The sequence below is a fragment of the Ptychodera flava genome, chromosome 5 (genome assembly GCF_041260155.1).
Source record: "Ptychodera flava strain L36383 chromosome 5, AS_Pfla_20210202, whole genome shotgun sequence".
NCBI classification, from domain to species: domain Eukaryota; kingdom Metazoa; phylum Hemichordata; class Enteropneusta; family Ptychoderidae; genus Ptychodera; species Ptychodera flava.
The window spans coordinates 21,956,554-21,970,245 of record NC_091932.1 but is presented as its reverse complement, the minus strand read 5'-3'; the positions used below and the strand labels follow the sequence as shown (position 1 = coordinate 21,970,245).

The window sequence follows — 13,692 nt, the reverse complement described above, 5'->3', positions numbered from 1 at the left end:
CTGTAGAGGTACGCATGATTATGTTCACATATGTGGAATTTGTTTTGCTCAAATTTTGAAGCAGCGATGTCAGAAAACAATCCCAGATTTTACCAGTAGCTGGCCACTCGATCGCAAATGACTTCCTTTTCTTCCAATAATTGTTTTCAATCAACCTTCGTTATGTCAGAAGCAACTAGCATATTTACTGAACGAACAATAAACATATGATGTCAAAAATAGTATGAAGAAGGTTACTTATTCTCAAAGGGCCGGTGCGATTCAATCTGAAAAATAAGGCGTGAAAATATCAGCTTTTATAATGATCCGTATGATACGTCCATACTATGGTCTATGCTGCAGTGCCACTGATGATCTGTTGTTTGCTTTGAAATAAAATGACGCCAAGGTTTTGATACAATGTCAAATTTCATATAGGCAGCCGCTTTTTAATAATCCCAACAAATATTGTATAGCAAGACTGATCTACACATATCTATTAACGGTTTTTAAAGTCAGATGTTTGATCAATTTTGTATGAAAATATCAGAAGATAATCGATTTGCGAGCTCTTTGCAATATATGGCGACGGGCTATGTGCATTTGACATTGTGAATTGTCAATTGTGTAATTGGCAAAATACAAGGTATTTTGGATTCACTTAAATCCGGGCGTCACTACTACTTTATATTTCAACAAGATATCTGATTCCGACTTCACCATTGGAGAGAACACAGAGACGGTCGCCGCTACATACGCAACATACGAAGAAGTGCGATGTCCTATCGAAGTCGGCAGCAGACGACGAAGGGACGCCAATGGTGCCCCTCAGCCAGTTGGTGCCTTGGTCTCTATCAGCAACGATGGTACTTGGAAGTGCCCAAGTTCTGGCAATCATCTACGACGCTAATTGTGACGTATGCAATGGAACCCATGGGTTTTGTTCTCGAAGGGTAAAAACATTCTTTTCCTAAACTTCAAAGTTGTTCCGTTTCTAATCATTCGTCACCACTGCAACTGAAAGAGGTTTAGAGGTATATGTCAATGGCGTGTGAGCGATAATGAAACAATGTTTAATATTAAGTATGTTCAAGATGTAGGCTTTGCTAATATCTAGTTAAACCTGATTATGAATTGCTCGAAATTAGTCTAGGTATAAACAAAGCTATGGAACTCGTATTTCTTCCATTGTAACAGAGTGACTGTGAAGAAATTTAAGGTGAATTCTTCACCAGAAAGGCAGATTGTGTTCTTTGCTGTGACAACGTTGACAGGCCGACAACCAATACGTGTGCCTTTTTATTTACAGACAGATATCTGTATTGTGGATGGCGAATGCTATGAACTTGATGACCCAGCCTGTGACAAAGGTATATCAAACAATTGATTTACAACGTATAAGTAATATCAACTACTATTGTCTTCATGATAACTCCTAAACCATAACGATGAATGGCGTATTTTCTTTCTAAAATGTATTTACTACTCCAAAATTTTCTTTTTTCATTTTCATTTTTCGATCGCAAGATTGTATTGCCCATTGCAGGTGGTATTCCTGGCTGTATTCGGTACCATGTAAGAAGGCAATCCATAGTTACGTACTGTATTTGATGCAGTACATACAGTAATAATAATATTGCGGTTATACTTCAAAGAAGTATTGCCGGCATTCACATTATTTTTCGGTAACCGCATGTCGACTGATTCGTCAGGGTCAGATCTGAGGGGTTTTACTTGTTATCTTGAACCATGCCGTGACCCTACGACAGTTATGAACTGATACAACGTCTTATACTTTTTATGTTTTAGGTCCTAAGACATGGTGTGGTATTTTCTCTTTGTGAGGGCCATTATGAAAAAAGGGATTTGCACTCATACCCTTGTCCTTGCAGTTTGTATTTTGCAATATGTTAATCGTTTTGAAAAACCCAAACGAATTTCATAAAAATCTTACGTCTTTCATTAAAGCTGGTCTTTGTATGTATCCTTTAAAAATACTCCACCATACGGCATTATTATTATTCAGTCGTTTATACAAAGACAACAGCTAGCTCGCATTAAATTCCGTACGATGAACTTTCCCTAAAATGCAGCTAACGCTCACTTATTTGTGATATGCTTTCTATTATGACAGGAAGGGAAAGAAAAAGACACGGCTTGGTTCTGCGGATAGACTGGAGTAACATGGAGCTCGGCGAAAAGTAAGATTGATGAAGATGTAGACAGCAATGAATCTTCGTACCGACTATTATACATGCAAAGAAAATGAAGCAAGTAAATAAGTCTTATATAGCAATATAACCGGACGAACGCATTTGAAATATTAATGAACGATAGGTGCAGTTTGATGTGCATTTCTCGAAAGCATCTCTACACAGGTGTCAAATTGTATCATGATGCGTAACTTCTTAAGAAGAGATAAATTGCGAAATCGACGAAATGAAATATCAGTCAGATTTGATATATCATAGACAGTACAGCAATTGATGTATATATGTTATTTGAAAACAAGATCAATTAAAACCGTAAAATATGTTGAAAAGTATAATGAGACCAGTCAAAAATTTCGATTAACTATGGCAGGTCTGTAAATATCGAATAGTACTGCGTTCATAACTTTTGTCGTTTCGCATGGATCCATCACAGCAATTTTAACGTATGTTTGCCACGGATATTTTATTCGGCTTAATTATTTGACCATTTAACTGCCTTCCAGAATCCAAAACACAACATTTCCTTTGGAATTGACACATCAACCATGTCCATGTCAATGTGAAATCCTTCAAAATATTTTTTTCACTTTTTGAACTGTTCGTTGATTTAAGTCATTTATTCAATTACACGATTTGAACTAATTTAGGGTAGTTGGATCTTCATATTTTTCGAATTTCTCAAAAGTGTTAGGTGCCCTATGGCTGAATGTTGCAATATTACAAATTACTCATAACAAAGTGTATTGCCTAAAGAGAAAAGCAAATGAGCTTATATTTGCAGATTATACCGACATAAATTATAAGTTCACCATCCAATTATCCCAAATTAGTTTAAATCGTGTTCAATCATTATACATTCTGTTGTGACACATCAAGACTGCATGAATTAAGTCTTTTAACGATAAATTCAATGGCAATATGGCTGAACACAGTACAGGCGAATTGCAATTCGGGTGAACCTAGTATGGACCATGCCTGTAAAATGTGTCGGCAACTAGGCAAATTTATTTCGTTACTTCATGGAATTGTTCAGCATGCTGCAGTAAAAGTTAAAAATGTAAATAATACCACTTTAAGCAAATGCCATGGCAAACACATTTAAAGTTATTCGTGAAAAGCTGTTTGGAACGATTTTATTTTTGAATTTATTGACTTGGACCGAGCTTAATGTCACCTTTCCCTTAATGCAACGTAAAAATCTTCAATCATTTAAAATTGTATTGTAATCTCATTTAGGCTATCTTTATAATATCTGTGCCACGAATGTCAGGAGTTTCAGCATATCTACTTCCGTTTCAAGATGAGAACATGTATACTATACAGGCGGTAACTTAATGAGTGATGTATCATTAACTTCACAGAATTTATAGTTTTGAAATCTATTGGTATTGAGTTTCCACCCAATAATTCCTTAAGTTGTGAGATGCATTGGCAAACATTCAAGTAAAGGCCAATCATGACCGTCCAAGTTTAAAAGGAAATGTTCAATATTTTTCAACTAACTCCTGGAGTTTTTATATACAGTAATCAGAATAACATTGTTTATGCTTCGAAAAGGTTGTTTTGTAGAAAATATCTATAATGTGTTTCCAGTGGACGATACATATATTCCTTACTAGGACCTTCATGCTACTGTAGTTTATCAGATATCTATAATATCATGTTTTGATCTTTATTCCAACAAATATAAGCTTAAAGCTTACTCTTACTCCGATCTCTCTCCGACCCATGTAATACGCCTTTCCATCTATCTGACGGAGATCGCGTTCATGTGTTCTAGCGCTAAATCACAATTGAAACTGTGTTTACAGTCTCGTCACAAAGGCACTTATACCGCCAGCTACATTTCAAATCACCTGAAAAAATGTGAGTTGCTCTGTAGTCCATCGGTAATGTTACAACGATTCTCAACCGGTCATTTATCACAGTCAGTTAAACGGGGACTTCAAGCATACTGTGATGTTGTCTGTTCTCGGAGTGGTATAAATCAAATTAGGATATTAAAAAATTCGAAGGAACTCCTGAATAATTTCAAATCAAGATCTATTTCAAAAATAACATCTAATAAAACTTCGATATTTCCACATTGCACACTACAACACCACATGATAAATTGAAAGAACGCTTTAAAATATCATCAACCAAGCATTTTGCTACATAAACAGTCTACGCCGTTACAAATATGTAGTATTAGGGTATAATTCTACATATGTTGTTGAAAATATTACTAAAGCTAAAGTTTTTTTTTTATACTGAGAAAGACATTATCAGTATGCTCGATTTCCTCATCGACAACATATTGTTTGAATTTGAAGGATATATTTTCCATAAGTCTATAGGAATTCCTGTGGGTACTAACTGTGCTCCCTTGCTTGCCGACGTATTTCTGTTCCCATACGAGGCAGAATTTATCCAACCTAATCTAACAGAAAAAAGGTCCCTGTGGCTAGAACTTTCAACCTAAAATTTAGATACATAGACGATGTTATTTCAATGAATAACTCCAAAGTCAGTGACTACCTTACTATGATTTATACTCCAGAATTGAAGATAAAGAAACTACAGAAACGGCCTATTTTGATTCATATCTGGATATTTTCCTTTGAATTTGACTCTAATGGTCACCTTTCTACTAGGCTGTATGACAAGAGAGATGATTTCAACTTTAGTATCATCAATTTCCCACACTAGTCACTTATATTCCACTCTCACCAGTTGATGGGGTACACATTTCCCAGCTTATTCGATATGCAAGAGCATGCAGCTCATATGGTGATTTTGCAGAGAGACATGGCCATCTCTCATACAAACTGTTAAATCAAGGTTATACCAGAGAAAGTAGTTGTCTCTACATTCAAACGCTTTTTGGCAGGTATCACAAGCTGGTAGATAAATACAACTTCGACAAATGATCGCTGATGGCATCAGTCACATTGGCCTCCTGGTATCACCTCGTGGTCGGGTCGTATTGGTGGAATGAAAGTTTCCCCCAAGGTAACATCTTTCTGCGAGAACCCCTACTTACCTGTAACTGTTACTTTAGGGTTATCTCATTCGCTGCCTTCCAGAACGAGGCTAAATTTAAATACGCGTGATCTCATCCCAGACGGAAACTGCCATGACATTCCATATTCAAACAGTTCTCAACCTCATAGACTATCAAAATAGTGGGGAGGAGGGAGGGAGGAGTGACAGGTAAGTAGAAGTTCTTGCAGAAAGATGTTTCCTGGGAGGGGGAGAAACTTTCATTCTGCTTCATCCTCCTACTTACCTGTCACTGTTACTTTTGGGTTACACAGAATCCAAAGCTTAAATGGAGGAGGGTATGTCAAACAAATTCTCCCAACCTAGGTAGAGCCACACCTCAGAGAACCTAAAGCAAAACTAGCTTCCATAGGCACATCATTGAGGTAAAAGTTAATAAAGGTATTTGGAGAAGCCAAAAACCAGCTTTACAAATGTCATCCACTGAAACACCTTTGAACAAAGCCCACGAGGCAGCCATAGTGTCCTTGGACGCTGGTCCATGTTGACCTGGAGACACCTAAATGAACAACTGTTCTGTAATACCACGAAGTTGGGTAGTCATCTTAATGTAGTAACGAAGAGCCCTACAAGGACAAATAAGTTTATCCTGAGGATCACTTGAAATATTTTCAAGACTCGGAATGAATATCTCTGTACCAACACGAGATACAGATTCATTCTTTGACAGAAAACCTGCCCTAGGCAACAATCTAACACCTGTAGGCTCCCATCTGAGATAAGCATTGTTGATAGACAAGGCATGAATCTCACTACGTCTACGCCCAGATGCCTCAGCTATGAGAAAAAACAGTCTTCATAGTCAAATACTTCAACTCAGATTCACTAATAGGCTCGTAAGGAGCTGGCTTTAATGAGTCTAACACTAATGGACGACTCCCAGAAGGCAGAAGTCTCCTCTGAGGAGGACGCTTAACAAACAATCTTTTAATCAGACGATCCAAAAGAGGATGCTGACCTACACACTGTTCACCATAACTCGCAAGGAAAGAACTCAACGCTGAACGATATGTTGAAATAGTTTGGGGCTTTTGACCTCTACCCTCAAAAATAAAAACCAGAAAATCACCCACAGAACTTAGAGGTGGATGCATGGATCGACATCATGTTCTTTGCACCAATCACTGAATACTCTGAACCCGTAATTGTATGATTTAATGGTTGATGATCTACTAGAGTTCGCTGCATATTCTGCAGCTCTCGCTGAAAATCCCTCTGAGCAAAAACGTTTCTTGACAGTTTCCAAGCAGACAACTGGAAAACTGTTGGATCTGGGTGAAGAAAACCCGACAACGGTTGGCTCAGAATGTCTGGGGTCTCTGGTAGCTTTATTGGAATCTCTATTAGCAACTCCAGCAATCGAGGAAACCACGGTTGTCTTGGCCAATTCGGCGCTATCAGAATGACAACACACTCCTCGTGTCTCATCTTGCTTAGTACTCTGGGAATCAGAGACACTGGAGGAAACGCGTATGCAAACATGTTTGTCTGGGGAACTGAAAGCATCCACTGCTTCTGCTCTGCTATCAGATTGCACCTGCCTGGTATGTGAGCTGCCCTGATCCTGATATTTCTGATAATGCACCAATTCATTAGATGCCAAGTGAGGATGCAGAGAGATGGAGACCATGTTCCCCCTTGCCTGTTCAAATATGATACTACGGTTGAATTGTCTGACCTTACAAGAACCAATCTCCCTAAGATATGACGGACGAAGGCCTTTAAACTTTCCCATACTGCCTGAAGCTCGAGAAAGTTTATGTACTCTTGTCTCTGAAATAGTCAAATCTCCGATATGAGCCCCCAACCTTGTCTTGAAGCACCCTTGGTTATTGTAACCTTTGAGGGCTCAAGGACATTGAAACTCCCTTGAAGAAATTGACTTTGTTGGTCCACCAATGAAGATGTTGTGTTAACAAGGCGTCTACACTTATAGGATGACTGAGAGGATTCTGATGTGGTCTCCACTTAGACAGAAGGAAAATACGAACTGGCCTCATGTTAAACCTTGCCAAATGTATGAGCTGAACGCAAGATGCCATAAGACCTAGGAGGCGAAGAAATGCCGCGCCATCTGCAAACTGCCGGGCAAGAGATGACTTACCATTTCGCAAATAGCTTTAAAATGCTCTAGCATTGGAGTAGCAATCCCTTCCTCCAAATCTATTTTCGCCCCTATATAATGAGTGCTCTGACTGGGGCAAAGTGCTGACTTCTTTTCGTTTGGTAGCCAGCCTAGACTGACAGCTGTCCTTAAAATACGTGCTGTATCCCGCTGCAATAACCTGATCTGCGTCTGCCTGGCTAGCCAATCGTCTAGATACATGTGGACATAAATTTGTTGCTTTCGAAGAAAGGCACCCAAAACTGCTGTGACCTTAGTAAACACAGGGGGTGCTGACGACAGACTGAGAGGCAGTGTCCGGAACTGAAACATCTCGCCCTACACTGCAAACCTGAGAAAATGTCTGCAGTCTGGGTGAATTAGATCGATTAAAACTGCATAATCCCCTTTGATAGATCTGATAAAACTGAACGTAGATTTTCCATCTTGAAGTGTTTCTTTTTGAGAAAATGGTTAATCTGGAGGAGATTTAAATTGGTCTCCAACCCCCTTGTCTCTTTGGAATTAGAAACATTGAGCTGTAAACACCTTTTGATCTGTCTTTGACAGATTCGATAGCCAGCCCTCTTTGAGATTAAAGATTCTATTCCTGAAGGATAGCATTTCTCTTCCCTAAATCCGATGGAAGAGGAAAATTTATAACCTTGCTTGTAAGAGCGGGAACTTGAAGAAATCCAAGCGATAACCTTCTGAAACTACCGCTAAAACCCACGGGTCGTTGGTTATCTTGGCCCAGTGCTGACTGTAAAGAGATAATCTTCCCCAAACTGGCACCTCAGGAAAAGGAATTTGAATATATAACTGTGCTAGATTTACACACTGAGCCCCTGGCAAACCGTCAATGTTTAAAAGAATGGTCTCTGGGCTTATCTGGAAAGGGTGGCACTGGTGGTCTAAAGCTCTTCTTATCCCTTTTACCCTTAAAGTAATTACTAGGTATAGCAGAAACAGAACACTTTAAGAAAGTCTGTTAAGTTTAGCGGAAGGCTGCGACTTGGGCTGAAAAGAAGCAGGTCGCTTAACTCCCTGACGTGGTCTGGAGAGGGAGACTATTTTCCTAACATCTCTAGCTGCTTCAGCTTCGGTATGAAAAAATATCTGAGACTTCTCCATGGCAGAGTTTATCACCCCGAATAGGAAGCTTAGTCAAACGATTTCGAGTTGACTGTTGGAAATTCCATCTGATCAAGGAATAATTCCCTTCTGGCAGAAACTGACAAAGCAATGGCATGCAAGAGTTGATCTGCTGAAGAACTTAAAGAAAACTGCAAAAATTCCAAACCCTCAGACAATTGGTCATCAGGAATATTAGAACCTGGCGAAACTGCCGTATGTACAAAAGCGGTTGCCAACAATGAATGTGAAATGCATCTCAGTAAAACTCTGAGAGCTTTATCTACCATATGATGTCCAAGATCAGCCTTATGGGTAAAACTTCTCAAATCCTTAGCTGAAAAATGTTTCTTATCAGCTGCCAATTTAGTGTGGACAAAACTTTCTACACTAGGCGCTCTGGCAAACTCCTAAAAGTCTTTTTCAAGGAACCTGAAATTCTTGTCTACAGACTTTGTGTACTTTGACAATCTGGGCAAACTCTTCTCAATAGCTGTCCATCTTTGTGCAATCAGTCCCTCAATGGGCAAACGAGGAGCACCTGTAACTGTACTATCTCCACCAAGTAAAAAAGACTGACGTTGACCATGATTGCTATCATCTTTTGTACAGCCAAGCACATTGCCAATAATGTTAATAATGTCATGCCATTTCCCAGACAAAGCTTCTGACATGTCAGCATCAGCAGTAGAAATTTCTGAAAGACTGTCAGAATGAGCAATGTCACTTTGCAAATAATCCCGTGACCTAGACATAGAATGACTGTCTCCATCTGCGCTCTCATCAAGATCACTCGGAGCAAACAAAGAAACAGAATCAGGATCTCTATACTTGTAAGACGGCTGTGGAACAACTCCCGACACAGCTGCCGTCTCCTGATTACTTATCACCTCTGTAGGGTCCACATGTAAATCCCTATTCAGACTGTGCTTTTGGTGTTGGGGCTCCACATGATTGCCCTCTGTTACACCAGCACTCTGCAAGAAAACAAGCCAACAAAGAAGAAACCTTCTCCGAAAATTGCTCAAATCTAGTTTCCAGAATACCCTCAATCTCGTCCTTGGAAACATACGACTCGTCAGAGGGCAAACTAACAGCTGCACTACTAGCCGACTCCTGGACTTGTCCTTCTGAGACTTAAGCTTAACTTTTGAAGTTTGCTTACCTTGCAGCAACTGAGGATTAGTAAAAATGCGCCACAGTTCATCCGACCAGTCCTTGCAAATATCACAAGGCTTAGCCTATGAACACTTACGTCATGTAAGACACTTGTCATGGCTGTCATCAGCAGGAATAATCTTCCTACATCTAGGTGTAGCGCAAAACTTAGAACCGTCACTCGCAGGAACATCGCATAGGACCATGATACAAGCAGAACCGGTAAACCTACAGTACACAAAAACCAGCGCGATAAATACCATAAACTACAATGCACAATGCACGAGAAACTGGCTCGCACAGCTGCAGACTGACCAAACACGTCACTGCATTCAAAAGCGTGGACAGCAAACAATAGCAACACACACTTGCTACATAAACTCAAAGCAGTACTTCAAACGGCCTGAAAAATTACCGTAAAACCAAACTGACTGATAAAAAAGAATAAATAAACAGGAAAAAATAGATGATACCATAACTCACGCTCCCAGGAAGGAACAGTAGAGCAAAAACCCGACGTCAAAATACCATTTACTGGAAGGCTGAACAACGGTGTTTTTACACATACCGAGGCAAGTGAGAATTGTTTGAATATTGAACCTCATGGCGGTGTCCGCCTGGGATGAGATCACGTGTATTTAAATTTTTGCCTCGTTCTGGAAGGCAGCAAATGAGATAACCAAAAGGTAACAGTGACAGGTAAGTAGGAGGATGAATTGGTAGAAAAACAAGGTCATGGTCATAGTGACCATTTTACCGATGTCTCACGAAAACCACGAAATATATCAAATGACGAGAATTATGTAAGAAATAGTTCATTTTACTTCAAAATCGATAAGGGAAAATGGTTTGTAATAGCCTTTTTTCAAACACATTTATCATGATTAATTTTATTTTTGAAAGTTGTGCTGTTGAATCTGCCGGGCGTCGATAACACTATTGCTTGTCGTCTGCAGGTCTGTACATGTATGTATGCACGGAGGGAACAGCTGGTCATCGACCTGTCAGTTTGGTGCTGTTTGCTCTTTCAGTTAGAGTAAATTTTGAATTTGCAGCAGGTGGATCAGGTATAGACAAATGTGTTTTATTAAGTTACCCCTAATTTCCTTTGCTTCAAAACCATCCCACTTTTGGAGATCGTCCCCGATACCGTAGTCAAAATCAAAATCATTGACGGACACCATTGGTTTGTTTTGATTAGGGCGCCACCATTTTGAACTAGTCCGGTATGCAAATCAACAGGCAGTACCAGGCTTTCTAATGCAAAGCAACAGGTTGCATCACTTTTTGTCATATGCAAATATCCAATTGAAAGAAGGAGAGAAGCGCTGATGGTTCCTTTCATATGCAAAGCAATAGGGGGTATCACTTTATTGATATGCAAATCAACGTGATATATCATGTCACTGAACTCAGTACAGACACAACACAGGGCATCGGCATATGACAAATGTCCATATTGACATTTGGTGGCATTCCATACAACATACAACATCTGAGGTTGCATTTATTATCGTCAGTAACATCAACAGTATGCACTGACAGCTTTTATTCTAACAAAACTGATACAATTCTTTCAACGCAAGCAAGTAGCAGTCTTGTGTACAAGCGCTATTCATGTGCCTTCAATCCTTAAGAACTTCGTGTATATTGTTTATGTTTCATAACTTTTACTGTAGACGTCAATTGATAACTATATATTTTAATGATTTAGACTACCAAAAATAACGTAAAACTATTAAGTCTAATCTGAACTATTAATATTCTTTCGAACCCTTACTTCAATCTGAATTCGCGTTCCTAGCTACAAGAGATTCCACTTTTGTATGTGATGCATGGTGTTAAGTTAGTAAATTTAAAATTGCCATACACAGGCAATCCTTTATGTCTCATCCAAGTTAGACTACAACCTATTCTAATGTGATGCAAGGAATTCTTTTGTGGTAATATTTTGAAATGTAAGTTGGGAAATCTTTTCCTAGTCTTTATTCAGGAATAGAAAAGTCATTTCTATAGGGACAATCTCCACGCAGAGATTGGCCGTATAGCAGCAGTACGGATAATTCTAACAAAGCTAGAGCGTCTCCGAGTCGTTCACCGCGCGTCCAGTAGTGTGGCTACTGCTGAGACTCCCTAGCTAGATTATAATTATCCACGCCGCGCACAATCTCTGTATGGAGATTGCTATAGGGGATCTGCCTCAAAGGTTTAGATATCCAACAAATACTGTTATACGAATGGTCTGCCAATAACAATGAGGCATTGTGCTTTCAGCGTCTTATCAATTCAAGGGGTACTATCAAAGGTTTGAAAAACCCATTATTTCAGCTCGAGAGCAATTCTTCGGTGAACAAACAGTCTGAAGCTTGTTCTATTTCTGATTTCGACTTTTTTAACACCTGGTGTAATGACAGCTATTTAGATCTTAATGTGTCAAAGACGAAAGAGCTTGTTCTGGACTTTAGAAGGAAACAAAATGAAAAAACAGTCAGTTGTGATAAATAATATGAAGGTAGAGAGAGTGTCAGCATATCCATACTTAGGCTGTATGATCGACTGTAAACCGTCATTCTCACAACATGTAGAAAATCAACTGAGAAAGGTAAACAAACGAATGTATTTTGTAAGATCGATGAGAAAGTTAATTGTAAGTTCAAGTGTAATTGCTCTTTTTTCAACTCAACAATATTATCTATTATCAACTATGCTAGCACCGCTTTCTACGATCTGCTATCAAATTATCTCAAAGAAGACCTCAATCTCCCTACAAAAATATGTAAAAAGCTGCTTGATGACAACCGGGATGAACTTGCGCAGAACTCAGAGGTATACAAAGATAAAGTTATTTAGATGGCAAAGAAAATATTGAAAGATCTGAATCATCCACTCCATACAGAATACGAATACCTTCCAAGTGGTCGTTGCCTTAGGGTTCAACATTCTCGTACAAATAGATTTAAGCATAGCTTTGTACCAAGGTCAATCAGTCTATTAAATTAGTTGTAACCTAATGCGTTTCTGTGTAAATGTATGTATAGGTAATTATAAGTATGTTAGTCTTCATGCATTATATTAATTTCTTCTTTTTGTCTTCTGCCAATGTACACAAAATTTCGTGTAACTATTACATGACAAATAAAGAATGAATGAATGAATGAATGAATGAATGAACGACAATTGTCATGAATTCAAGATGTAATATTCCAGTCATAGTCTATCTTCAAAGGGTAGACGACTGCACTCCGTTAAACTATGGAGTCACAAGTAAATTTCATATAATGTTATGCAAAGTTGACGTAATTAGGGCTTATAAAAAGTGTGAGCACAAGATGTCACTTTTGATATCAAATAATTACAAATGTGCCCCTTTAACATCCACTGAAACGGGACAATTTGGGATATTTTAATCGTCCCCCTGATACTGTATGCTTAAATCGTACAGTCTCATCATCATGGAAGCTGATGAGATTAATGTTTCTGATTTGAATGGCAGGAAGCGTTATATGTGGAACAGCTTTCGAAAAAAATAATGGGTTAATTGCCTTGAAAATTGCTGATGACCTCCGGGACTTTCATTCCTGTAGGCTGATTATGTAACAGGAAAATCATAAGCATAAAGTTTATGACTTTCAAAGTTGGAATCGGGACAAGTCGATGCCAGGCACTGGTATATCTTTCAGCGACTCAAAGATTTTGATGCAATAATAAAATTAGACTTGCAAAAAGTCGTTTCTGTATTATTATTACCGAATATGTGACTGTACTGTGTTAACAATAGGATATACGGTTAAGGTATAGAAATTTAAACTGAGATAGTTGCATCCATGCATTCATCAAATTTAATGACTGACACTCGACAATCTCATGCTGCTAAAGGAGATTGTAAATTGCCATCCATCATAATACGCTGGTTTCAATTGGATTCGAACTCACAACGTACCGTACCCAGTCACCTAGTGTAGAAGCCACAGACAAAACCGCTCGGCCAAATCCCGAATCTCGAAAACGATGGGTTCAATAACCGAGCTAAGTTGTTACAATTTTTCTGACTGCGATCCC

General features: G+C 38.8%; 1 protein-coding gene across 1 annotated transcript in view; it reads left to right on the top strand.

Annotated features, from left to right (window-relative positions):
• Positions 1-889, top strand: part of LOC139133578 (von Willebrand factor D and EGF domain-containing protein-like) — a 19,089-nt gene extending 18,200 nt beyond the window's left edge. The window contains exons 10-11 of the mRNA XM_070700311.1: positions 1-8; positions 626-889. The exon at positions 1-8 is cut by the window's left edge and continues 376 nt beyond it. Of these exons, the coding sequence (XP_070556412.1) occupies positions 1-8; positions 626-889 (272 nt within the window). The remainder of the gene's footprint in view (positions 9-625) is intronic.
• The last annotated feature ends 12,803 nt before the right edge of the window (positions 890-13,692 follow it).